This window comes from Mesoplodon densirostris, chromosome 2, assembly GCF_025265405.1.
Source record: "Mesoplodon densirostris isolate mMesDen1 chromosome 2, mMesDen1 primary haplotype, whole genome shotgun sequence".
Classification (NCBI taxonomy): Eukaryota; Metazoa; Chordata; class Mammalia; order Artiodactyla; family Ziphiidae; genus Mesoplodon; species Mesoplodon densirostris.
The window spans coordinates 154,432,436-154,444,658 of NC_082662.1; the positions used below are offsets into that span (position 1 = coordinate 154,432,436).

Consider the following 12,223-nt stretch of genomic DNA (forward strand, 5'->3'; position numbering starts at 1 on the left):
ATAAGCTATCTACAACAAAAACTATCCAAAAATAAAAGCAGGTGCCTCGTATAGTTATAAACTTCACTATCACTGATGACTGTCAATCAGCATAAGATGACCAACTATTTAGGATATTGTAAAAGACATTCCTGCATGGGATGAAAAATGGGATTAGATAATGTCAAAATGTTCTGCAACTCACAAGCCCCATGAGGTTGAAGTGGGTATTATTATTATTACTCGACAGAGGTGAAAATAGACATTCAAAAAGTTAAGGATGTGCTAAAGGTTGCATGAGTCACAAAGTCAGTACTCAATCTCAGAACTTCTTATTTTAGATTCCCTGCGCTCTCCGTTACATATGACCTGCTCCATTGTTCTATGTCTGCCTCTGGTGGCAATCTAGTATCCCAGCGTTCTTCCACTGAACACCTGAAATTGAACATAAAGATCTATTGCCAAAGAGCTTCCTTGTTTCTGAAGCAAAAAGAGTGTTTGTTTAGGCTGCCCTCTGCTGGTAACTAACAAGGATTAGACTTTCCAATTTAGGAGCTCAATGATACAACCACCCACAGCACCACCTTCTAGCCCTTTGTGGCCCTTATCTTGCTGACTCCACCAGCCTCCACATCCCCTCCTCTTGCTTCTTCAAACTCTGCTTCCTGCTATATATAATAATATCATGCTTTGTTTTGATGTTCTTCCTGCTGACCTCCCTGACCATTCCTTTTCCTGCCCCTTTTGTTGGTTCTTTTTTTCTCTTGCCTGTGTTTGTTCCCTAAGATTCAGTTCCTTGCTCTGTTTTTCTTTTCTCTACCTTCTCCTCTTCAGAGAACTTCTAAATTCTATCTAAAGCTCAGGCAATTTCTACCCTGCCACCCTGTGGGTTATTAACACCTCCTATTTTTTTTTTTACTTCCTTTAAAATGTTTCCTTATTTTCTTTTTAGCCCTATTGTAAGCATCCTAATTCAAGTCTTTAATGTTCCATACTTAAGAATACTGCAGTAGTCTTTTAGCTGAGCTGGCCTTGAGTTTTCCCTTTCCCAATATATGTTGCACAGTGCCATTAAAACTTATGAAAATATTACTTTCATAATGTCATTCTATGAAAAAATTCTCTGTGACTCCTTCCTGCCTACAAGATCAAGCTTGTACTTTTCAGCCTTCTACAATCATACTTCATCTATTCAGCTAAATTTTCTTACTATTTGTTACTAGTTTTAGTCACATGGCTTTTCTTTCTGCCCCTCATTTCCACCTTTATGTCTTTACTGTGCCTCTAGCCTATTCAAACACTCCTTTATCCTTTAGAAAACTGCTCATGCTCAACCTGTCTCCTCCTTCACTCCAATCCACTGTGCTATCCACTGTCTCTAAATTTCAAATGCAGCCACAATATACCCTACATTTATTGTTACTTTTAGGAATATAGAAAGTAAATGACTGATAAAAATCCTGTTGTAGGTATTTAGTAAAAAAGTAAAAATAATAATAGCTTACACTTATTGAGCTCTTTCTGTGAGGAAACTGGTCTAAATCCCACGTCATAACAAATTTAATCTAACCACCACCCTATGAGCAGGACCATATCAATCCCAATTTAGAGATGAGGGATAATATAGAGAAATTAAGTGATTTGGCCAAGATGACATAGATGGCAAGTGGCAGAACCAGGATTCCTAAAGTTTATAACTTGGAAATGATTTTTATACAAGATACACTGAAGAGGTCAAGTAAATTATTTTCCAACAAATTTTCCCCAGTGTACTTTTAATGCCAAATTAGTAAGTATTAATTAATGTATTAATTAACATATTAATGACATTTTACACTATGTGTTCATTAAGACATTCTATATATAGGTTGGATCATATGGAACTGCTGTTATTGCTGGTTTTTGTGGTGAAAGATGGTTGAACGCCAGCAATTTCACCTGGTTCAACCTGATAGCTTCTTAACTTAAATGTTATCCAGTACTAAAACCTGAAGGGAATTCATCTCACAGAAGTGGAAGCTATACATACTGAGAAGCGAGGCAAGGCCGGCGCAGGGATATGCTCTGGCTATACTTCCATGGCCGATTCTTCTGGCGGTTTCGTACCCCGTCTTCCTGGTCCATCATCTGCTCTAGAAGCGTCTGATCATCTGCATTCAGAGGGGCCACAGAGATGTCCCTCACAGCACGGAATTCACCACAGTTATTCAGATGTTCATTCTCCAGGCGGAAGAAGTTCCACACAAATCGCCTTAGCAAAATGGGGTAGAATAGGCAAATTACTTATAAAATTTGAACATACTACTACTATCACCTGTAGACCTCCCAGTATAACAAGTTTCCACTCATGGAAACAAAAAAAGGAATTAAGGACTAGAATACTAAAATAAAATAGAAAAAAGATGGTGTGGTGGGGTTGGGGGGGAAGGGGACAAGAAAGGAGTAGGCAAAGGAAAGGGACTCATGGAATGCAGTTTCAGAGTACTCATTCTTTCCCTTTATTGAACAAATATTTATTGAATGCCTACAATATGACAGGAAAAGGCACTGAATGAGACAAAGCCTCTCCCTGTATAAATGTAATTTCTAATGACAGATAATAAACAAGGAAACAATTAGCTAACGGTAAGTGCTCTGAAGAAAATAAAGCAGGGCAAGGGCATAGAACATGTTTCTTTGAAGAGATGGCATCTAGCAAGGAAGCAAGTCAGGTAAAATCCTACAGAAAAGTATCCCAGGCAGAGGAAACAGCAAGCACAAAAGCTCCCAAGCTGGACAGGACTTTGGTGTGTTAAAACAACAGCAAGGTCAGTGGGGCTGGAGAGGAACAGGAAGGTTAAAATGGCAGATGAAGATGGAGAGGTAGAAAAGAAAGGGGCTTGATCCACAGAGGGCCTTATAAGCTATAGTGAAGAGTTTAGATTTTTAAGTGTGATAGAAAACAAGGAGGGTTCTGAGCTGGAGAATGACGTGATTTGTTTTAAAAAGATCATTCTATCTGCTGAACTGTGAACAGATCAAAGGAAGACGAGAACACCTGAAGGAAGACCAATTAGAAGCTGCTGCAGTAGTCCAGGAAAGAGATGATGGAGACTTAGATACAGCTGGGGATAACAGAGGTGATGAGAAGCAGACAGACTAGGGATTTATTTACGAAGATGAAGCTGACAGGACTTACTGACATGGGATGTGAGTGTTCTCAGGTTTTTGTTCTCAGTGAATGGTGACACCATTTACTAGAGATCTGGGTTGTTCCTATTAGGCCAGAGCCATTAGATATCCAAGAGGAAAATTCAGTAGCTACATGGACATGAGTTTGCAGTTCAAGAGAGTCTAGGACTATAGACAGCATAAGAACAGTATTTCAAGTCATGGGCTTAGGAATAATATAAGTGGAGGAGAGAAGATTAAAGAGGATTAAACCCTGGAGCACTCCAATATTTACAATTTGGGAAGAGGAAGAAGAAGGAGTAAAGGAACTGAGACGGAACAGATAGTGAGACAGAAGAGTGTAGTTTCTGAGAAATCAAGTGAAGAAAGTGCTTTGCTGAGAGGTAAAGTAAGATAAGTACAGAGAACTAACCACTGGATTTAGATAGAGGATAAAGAGGCAGTATGATCTAAGAGCACGGATTCTAGGAGACTGTCTAGATTCAAATCATGGATGCTGCCACTTACTAGGTGTAATAACCTTGGATGATTTACTTAACCTAATGCTTCATTAGTAAGATGAGACAGTAACAGCACCTACCTCACAAGACTGTTGTGAGGATTCACTAAGTTAATACATGTCAAGGGCTTAGAACAGTGCCAGGTACATAGAAGGCAATACATAAGTGTTTGCTATTATTATTATTGATTATTAACAAAAGCAATTTAATTTGAGCATTGGGAAAAGAAGACTTGAGACCCGTGTCCCCTGCATCGGCAGGCGGACTCTCAACCGCTGTGCCACCAGGTAAGCCCAATTACTTTTTTATTCTTGATTTTTTTCTCTTTAAAAAATCATCTGCGGGGCTTCCCTGGTGGCACAGTGGTTGACAGTCCACCTGCCGATGCAGGGGACACAGGTTCGTGCCCCGGTCCGGGAAGATCCCACATGCCACGGAGCGGCTGGGCCCGTGAGCCATGGCCGCTGAGCCTGCGCATCCGGAGCCTGTGCTCCGCAACGGGAGAGGCCACAACAGTGAGAGGCCCGTGTACCGCCAAAAAAAAAAAAAAAAGTAATTGAGCTCCCTCTTTTTACTAGAAAAAAAATTTTTTTTAATGTCTAAAGCAGCATACATGAAAGAGAAAGAAGTATGTGGGGGGAGGCGTTATTGGTGATGGAGAATTTCAGGTCCTAAACCTAGACATCTGAGAAAGTGAAGAGAGGAAGGAGGGTTGACAAATGGTTTGGAGAGAGCACTGACAGCAACAAATATACTGCTTCCAGATTCAATCTTATTTTATCAGGCCATCCTGATATATGTGCCCATCCTGACTCGGAGGAAAGCTAGACACCTGTCTAAAAATATCTTTATTTCATCGTCATTTGTGAAAGATATTTTCACTGGGTAAAGAGTTCTAGGGTAGGGAGTTATTTTCATTCCGCACACTTAAGCTACCATTTTAATGACTTCTGACATCCACTGTTGCTGTTGAGAAGTCAGCTGTCAATCTAACAGCCATTTCTTTAAAGATAATCCTTTCTTTTGGGCTGCCTTTTTTTTTTTTTTTAAATAAGCATTTTAACTAAAGCACAACATAAATATATAAAAGTGTACAAATTTTAAGTGTGCAGGTTGGTTAATTATTATAAAGTGATCACAATGTGTAATTATCACTCAGAAACAAGAAATAAAAAATTACCGTATACCTAAAGCTGCCTTTACGGCCCCCCATGTTATCTCCTAGAGAGTTTATTGATTTACCTTTCATATTTAGCTCTGCAATCCACCTGGAATTGGTTTTGCATATATTATGCAGTGGAAGTTGAGATTTATTTTTTCCCCCATATGGATATCCAGTTGACTCAATATCATTTATTAAAGAATCTTTTTTTCTCCACTGTTACATAGCCACCTTTCTCATAAATCAGGTAGTGTCAATGAATGTGTGGATCTGTTTCTGGACTCCCTATTCTATTGCAGTGGCCTATTTGTCTCTTCTTTGTCTCATCAGACACTGTCTTAATTATGGTAGTTATATAATAGGTTTTGATATTTGAGAGTATAAGTCCTTTACTTCATTCTTTTTAGGATAGTCTTGGATATTCTTGATCCTTACTGTTACCATATAAATTCTAGAACTGGCTTGTCAATTTTCACATACATACATCTTTCATTAAATTTATTACTTTAGGTATTTGATACATTCCAGGGCTATTCAAAACAGTATGTTTTTTTTAAAATTTCATTTTCTAGTTGTTTGTGACTTTTTTAGAACATTAATTTATGTCAACCTTATATATTCATTCTAATAGCTTATTTGTAAATTCTTTTGAATTTTCTGCATATACAGTCATGTCACCAATGAATGATCATAGTTTTATTTCTTCCTTTCTAATCCTTATACTTTTTCTCTCCTCATTGCACTAGCTATACCTTCAGTACGATGTTAAATAGAAGTGGTAACAGCACGCATACTTATCTCATTCCTGATCTCCAGGGAGAACTTACAGTGTTTTACCATTAAATATGATCTTTTTTATTTTTTATTTTTTTTGTAGTGTTTAGTTTTTTCATAAACAGGCATTGACTTTTCTCAATGGCATTTTCTATATTTGTTGAGGGTTGTTTTCCCCTTTATTCATTAATGTGGTGAGTTACACAGATTGATTTTTAAATGTTAAATGATTTTTGAATATTACATCTTACATTCTGGGAATGAACCTAACTTGGTTGTGATGTATTATCCTTTTTATATATTGTTGGATTCATTACCCAATATTTTGTTTAGGATTTTTGCATCCCTGGACATGAGAAATATCCCTGTAGGTTCAGACATCAAAGTCATACTGGCTGCACAAAATGAACTGGGAAGTGCTCCCTTCATTGTCTCATTTCCCTAAAAGAGTTTTGTGTAAAACTGATAATATTTCCTCCTCATATATGTGGAAGAATTCCCTGCAGTTTTCTTTGTAGGAAGAATTTTAATATGGATTTATTTTCTTTACTACATATAAACCTATCAGAATTTTTATTTCCTCTTTATCAGTTTTGGTAAATTGTGTTTTGAGGAATTTGTTCACTTCACTTAAATTTCTAAATTTGTTGGCACAAAGTTGCTCATAATATTGTCATGCTCTTTTAAAAAACATCTTTAGGATTTTTGATATTTGTAATTTGTGCCTTCTTTCCTTTTTTCCTCGATCAGCACTATTTAGACATTTTAACAATTTTGTTAGTCTTTTAAAGGAACTAGCTTTGTTAATTTTCTCTATTATATGTCTGTTTTCTATTCCATTAATTTCTGTTCTTTATATTTTCTTCTACTTTTTTGACGTTTGATTTGCTATTTAAACCTTTTTTCTAATATCGAGCTGTATACTTTTCTAATATTCACATTTAAGGCTATACATTTCCCTCTAAGCATGGCTTTAGCTATATTTCACCTTTTCTTTTGTCACATTTTCAATTTCATTCTATTCAAAATATTTTAAAATTTTCATTGCAATTTCAACTTCAACCATGGGTTATTTATACCTGTGATGCTTAATTTCTAAACATTTGTGAATTTTCAGATATCTTTTTGTGATTTTACTCCTCTAAAGTTTGTTAAGACTTCCTTTACAGCCCAGAATATGGTTAATTTTGGTAAGTGTTCCATGTGTAGCATTTGTATTTAGTACTTGTTGTATGCAGTCCTCTAAATGTGTCAATTAGGTCAAGTTGGTTAATTGACTACTTGTTTATTACTGAAAAAAGTATGTTAAAATCCTTCTCTAAAATTGTAAATTTATCTACTTTTACTTTTTAGCAGTGTCAACTTTTGCTTTACATATTTTCAAGCTATGTTATTAGGTGCATACAAATTTGAATTGGCTATCACAAATGAATCTCAAAGTCTCTAGGTCTGGCAAATTTCTTTAGTGCAAAATTGGCTTTAGTGTTCTGCTTATCCTGGGATATCTGCCTTCACTTAGCGTTTGGGCTATCTTGTCAGATCACTAATGTTTTTAGGAAGATTAAAAAAACATTTTATCTGGTATTTTTATTGTTTCCACTGAGAAGGTTGGGCTGAATAACCCAGACCACTAAATTGCAAAAAATGATTCTCAAAAGATTTTAATTCTAATTCCTATTCTAAGACTTTTTACCTCCTTATTTCCACTCATGACCCTTCCAATGGAGCCTAATTCTTTCCTTTCTTTTTTTCATTTAAAAACCTTTTATTAAGTATAACACATTCAGAGAAGTGAACAAATACGATGGGCACAGCATGATGAATTTTAACAAAGTGAACCCATCATGTAACCAGCACACAGATCAAAAAACAGAACATTACTCCACCACCCCCCACCCCCACCCAAGAAGGTTCTCCTGGTGCCACTTCCAGTCACTGTCCCACAAGGGCAAATACTATTTTGACTTCTAATACCATAGATGAGTTTAGCCTGCTTCTGAACTTTATAAATTTGGAATCATATATGGACATACTCTTGTGTCTAACTTCTTTTGCTCAATATTTTGCTTTGTGAGATTAATTCATGTTGTTATTTAGCCTTTTGTTCTCATTACTGGACAGATTTGCATGTGTGCAAATACCACAATGTATCTATCCACTCTACATTGCTGGGCACTTGGGTAGTCTCCATTTTGGTCTGTTATAAATAGTATTATTGTGAACATTCTTGTACGTGGGTCTTGGTGGCCTTAGGTTAACACTCTTGTTTACTATATACCCAGTTGTTCATGCACAGCTTTGGTAGACACTGACAAAGAGTTTTCCAAAGTGGCCGTTGTACTAGCTTCCTCCTACCTGCAGTGTATGAGAATTCCAATTGTTCCCATCGTTCTACATCCTCATCAATACTTGGTGTGTCAGTATTTTTCATTTTAGCCCTCATAGGTGAGTAGCTATATCTCAAATGTAGGTTTAATTTGTATTTCCCTGGTGATTAAGCACGTTAAGAACCTTTTCGTATGTTCATTAGCCATTTGGATGTTCAAATGGAGCCCAATTCTAAAAAAGCTTCTAAGTCATCATCAGCAGTTACTTTAACTTTGTAAGAACTAATCTCTTAGTCCTTCAACCAGGATTTTCCAACTCTGAGGCTGATAAAAAGTCTGAGAAAAGTTGGAAAGTTTAAGCTTTTCAAGTATAAGTTTTAATAAATTCTGATAAGTATTGAGCAACTTTTTAGGTAAAAAGAATCTTTGATAAAGCTTTCAGTAGTTTGCTTACCGGAAAACCTCAAGGGGAGCAAAGACAGTAGCAATGATGTCCCCAGAATGAGGCAACAAAGTCATGGAGGTAATTGAGATTTGGATAGTCCAAGCAAAGCGCAGGATCACATCCTCTATGATGGCACAGTAATAATAGGCCTGAGGAATAATAAGCAAATTGAGTACACTTACCATCATGTTTCTTACAAATAAGCACACCTAGCACAGTAACAAGAGTCACATATCCTACTGACAAGCACAGGTTAAAGAGTTTTATATTTTAGAAAGATTTCACCAATTTAGTTTTTTTTTCTTAAATGGTACAATATTTAAAATGAATTTTTAAATATTGTTTTACTGAATTTCAGTAATCATTTAACAAATGAACTTCATTTCCATATTGTATACCAGGCTCTCTTTTAGACCCCAGAAATACAAACCAGATGAAATCCTTGATCTGACTGAAATTATACTCTAATATGTATGTGATACACTAATGACTCAATAGTTAATAGTAGAAAATATTAGCAGATTTATTAACTCTGTTATTTGTACTTTTATTCTCAAATTGCCTTATCCTCCATCTGAAAAAATTTTGCTTTGCTTTTTGATGTCAGTAAATAAAATTAAGCTTGGATTTCACATACATAGTTAAATTTAAGGAATGTTCCATTTTCACATGAGGAAGACAGCACTCAACTAATCTTTCCAGGTACTAGTACCCAGTATTTGAGAGTCCACGCTTACCTACACAAAAGTCTTAAGTAAACAAACTGCCAACAGACCAGAACTGTAATTCAGGGATTTTCTCACTATTCATATCTGGATATCTAGCTCTTTAAAAATATGTATTTAAAGGTTATGACATCTTATGGGAACTAGAACTGATATGTATTAAGCCATAGCACTTATTTAAAAAAATTTAACAAAGGAATACTAGTCATGTCAGAAGCCTATTAAACAAAAGAGATAGCAGTCCCCTTCTTGTCCCATTCTCTAGAGACAAACATTTTCAAAATTTGTAGCTATTTCTTCTATTATTTATCTTCCACATTTCTAAATAATGTGTATATATTGCTATATCTTGATTATTCAATTTTAGACATTATCCACTGCTTACTATGATGAATTTTATGAAGATTTTTAACACATTAACATATCTCCCCGTTCCCTCCCCCATCCATCCAATAGAGTGATAATGTAATTTTTGGATAAATCCACATGCAGTGAACTCATTATTAGGCCTCTCAGTAAGAGCTGCAATTTCATGTGTCTTTAAGAGCCAGTCAAGTGGATCCACATTTCACTGATGTGGGAGCTGATGTTACCAAAAACTGAAGGTCTTTTGGGAGGAATACACTTAACTTGAGGTCAAGAGACGCAGAAAAGTTAAGTTTTAATATGGAGATAACAAAAATGCTTCCTGGACCTGGGTATGGTGCTCAATAGTATGCGTTGTTAACGCCGAGGAACTGATTTTAAGGTACATATAGCTGTGTTAATTTTTAAATGAAGTACCACTGGATTCAGCAAATAGCTTCTTCCCTTTTTAAGAAGAATAAATTTTATTCCAATATTTGCCTTTTTAAAATTGAAAGGGGTATGGAGATCCCCTAGAACATTTTTCTTATACATTTGCAAAGCATAATGTACAAAAGCATATACTTTATTTTCTAGGGTCATGAAAATATATAATAACAAAAAAACTGATTCTATTAACTAGTTTTATTACATAGAAATCAAAAAGTTAGAACTATTTAAAAGGAGGAACGAATATTTATATAAAGATATAAACAGTTCATCAAAGCAACCATTGTAATAAGAAATAAATGTATTATCTCTCTCAGTAAGGCAAGAACAGTTCAAAGAGCAATAAGGCACATACATTTGGTGAACACAAAAGGCCATCTTTACTTGAATGCATGTCTGCTGTCTGACTTGTGCTTACTATTACTTTTTTTGATTTTCTTTTCAAATGAGACTTATAAAGATATATCTAGTATCTTGGTCATATATTCTAAATTCGCACATTGGGATTGCTACAGCTTATGTTAAAAAAAAACAAACACTGTCAGTAAACATCTCCTTTTCTGCCTTCATTTGTTTATACAAAGTTACCCTAATATACTATTCTTCGTATTCACTCTCCTATCATTTATTTTTAATCCTCACACTTGAAAACAGCCTTCCCTAGTCACCAATTAAATACTACACATTCACGCATTTTCAAAGTGCAATTTTGAGGTACTGGTGACATTCTGACATAGTATAAAGTATTAGTGACCCAACTTATAATCTCCCCCACATCACAGAATTTTAGGACTGGGAAAGGATCAAGAGATAATCTAGTATAATACCCTACCTTATAGAGAAGAATACACTGTAGTCTGGTTGCCTGAAATTATACAGCTAGTTAGTGAGAGAGCTGGGATTAGAATTCACTTATAAGGATTCCCAGTTCATTGTTTAATTTCTTTCAATATCTGAGTAAAGATACTCTTGGCCTTTTGACTTTTTAACTCAGCCTCTCTCATCCTTTTATTCATATATATATATATATATATATATATGTAAGATGCTAAAATAATTCCCACATAATTATCCATATATTTTTGGATTAAATTGAAACTTTAGGAAAACTGATTGAAATAAATGAAAGGAGAAGCCTTCTTGATGCACCCAAGCAAAGTCAGGCACTCCCCTTTCTTTCGTGCTTTCATAGCGCTGCTCATTCAGTCAAGTATTTATTCGTTCATTCCACAAACATTAAGTCTCTGTATGCCAGGGACTATGCTGGATAGTGAGGGATATAGATACCTAAACAGGTAATTAAAATACAGTGTGACGACTGCCATAATGGAAGTTTGTATAGGGTAAAATGGGATTGGTACGAATGGCTAATTATGCTTGGAGAAATAAGAAAGGCTTCTTAGAGAAAGTAAAAAACTGACTTTTTTAAAAAGAAGGAACAAGAGTTTGCAAGGTAAACAAAGGGGAAAGAGGGCATTTGAGATGGAGGGAATTGCATGGTCAAAATAAATCATAAATGATAGTAAGTTATTTACTCCTCTATTCTAGTCTTTATCACATTGTATTACAATCTGTTTACTTATCTGTTTAGAATATAGATTAAGGCCTCCTTGAGAACCAGAATTTTACTTTGGTTTTATTTCCTATAGCATCTAGCATATAGTAAACATCTGATACATTTTTGCTGACTGAATGGATTAGTATTTTTTGGTAAGTATTTTCTCTAATTATATTAGGTTGGGATTGGGTATATATTGTAATAGGTACACCTGAGTTGTTGTTTTGTTTTTCTTTTTTAAATAAACCCAAGGACTCTTTGTACATACTTTTTGGGGGTATACAATCTCTTCCCGGAGGAAAGTGTTTTCTCCTGCATTCTTATCAAAAAGACCCCAGTCCATCTTCAGATCCCAGATGAGGGTGTAACAGGAACTGATGATACAAAAGACGATCCACAGGTAAAAGAACACTGTGGTGTCTGAGTGACCTCGTTCTGAAGAAAGAAAAGGGAAAGAGAAAATTACTAGATTCAGGTAAAATTCTTCATTAAACAAAACTAATTTAAAAACAGATTATTTCTCCAGCTCCATAAGGGAAATAAGATTTTAAAAGAAATCTCTTTAGTAGGATCATTGTCTAACAAAAGTTAAACAATAAATCTGATTCTTCTGAAGTTCAAATAATTATCAAACATTCATCAAATACACAAAATTTGTACAAATGTGCATTTAGAGTTTAGAGGCTTTATGCTGAAAACATAAAATTTCAAATAACTGCAATGGAGGTTTTGAATATTACAAAAGTTGTCATTTTAGTTTTTGCCATCAGGTGGCAGCTTAGGGTCA

At 35.3% G+C, this 12,223-nt stretch overlaps 1 protein-coding gene across 1 annotated transcript in view; it reads right to left on the bottom strand.

Annotated features, from left to right (window-relative positions):
- XPR1 (xenotropic and polytropic retrovirus receptor 1) overlaps nucleotides 1–12,223 on the bottom strand; it is a 203,171-nt gene that overhangs the window by 6,430 nt on the left and 184,518 nt on the right. Inside the window, exons 12-14 of the mRNA XM_060091179.1 lie at nucleotides 11,705–11,871; nucleotides 8,368–8,507; nucleotides 2,009–2,230 (exon numbers count right to left, since the gene is read on the bottom strand). Of these exons, the coding sequence (XP_059947162.1) occupies nucleotides 2,009–2,230; nucleotides 8,368–8,507; nucleotides 11,705–11,871 (529 nt within the window). The remainder of the gene's footprint in view (nucleotides 1–2,008; nucleotides 2,231–8,367; nucleotides 8,508–11,704; nucleotides 11,872–12,223) is intronic.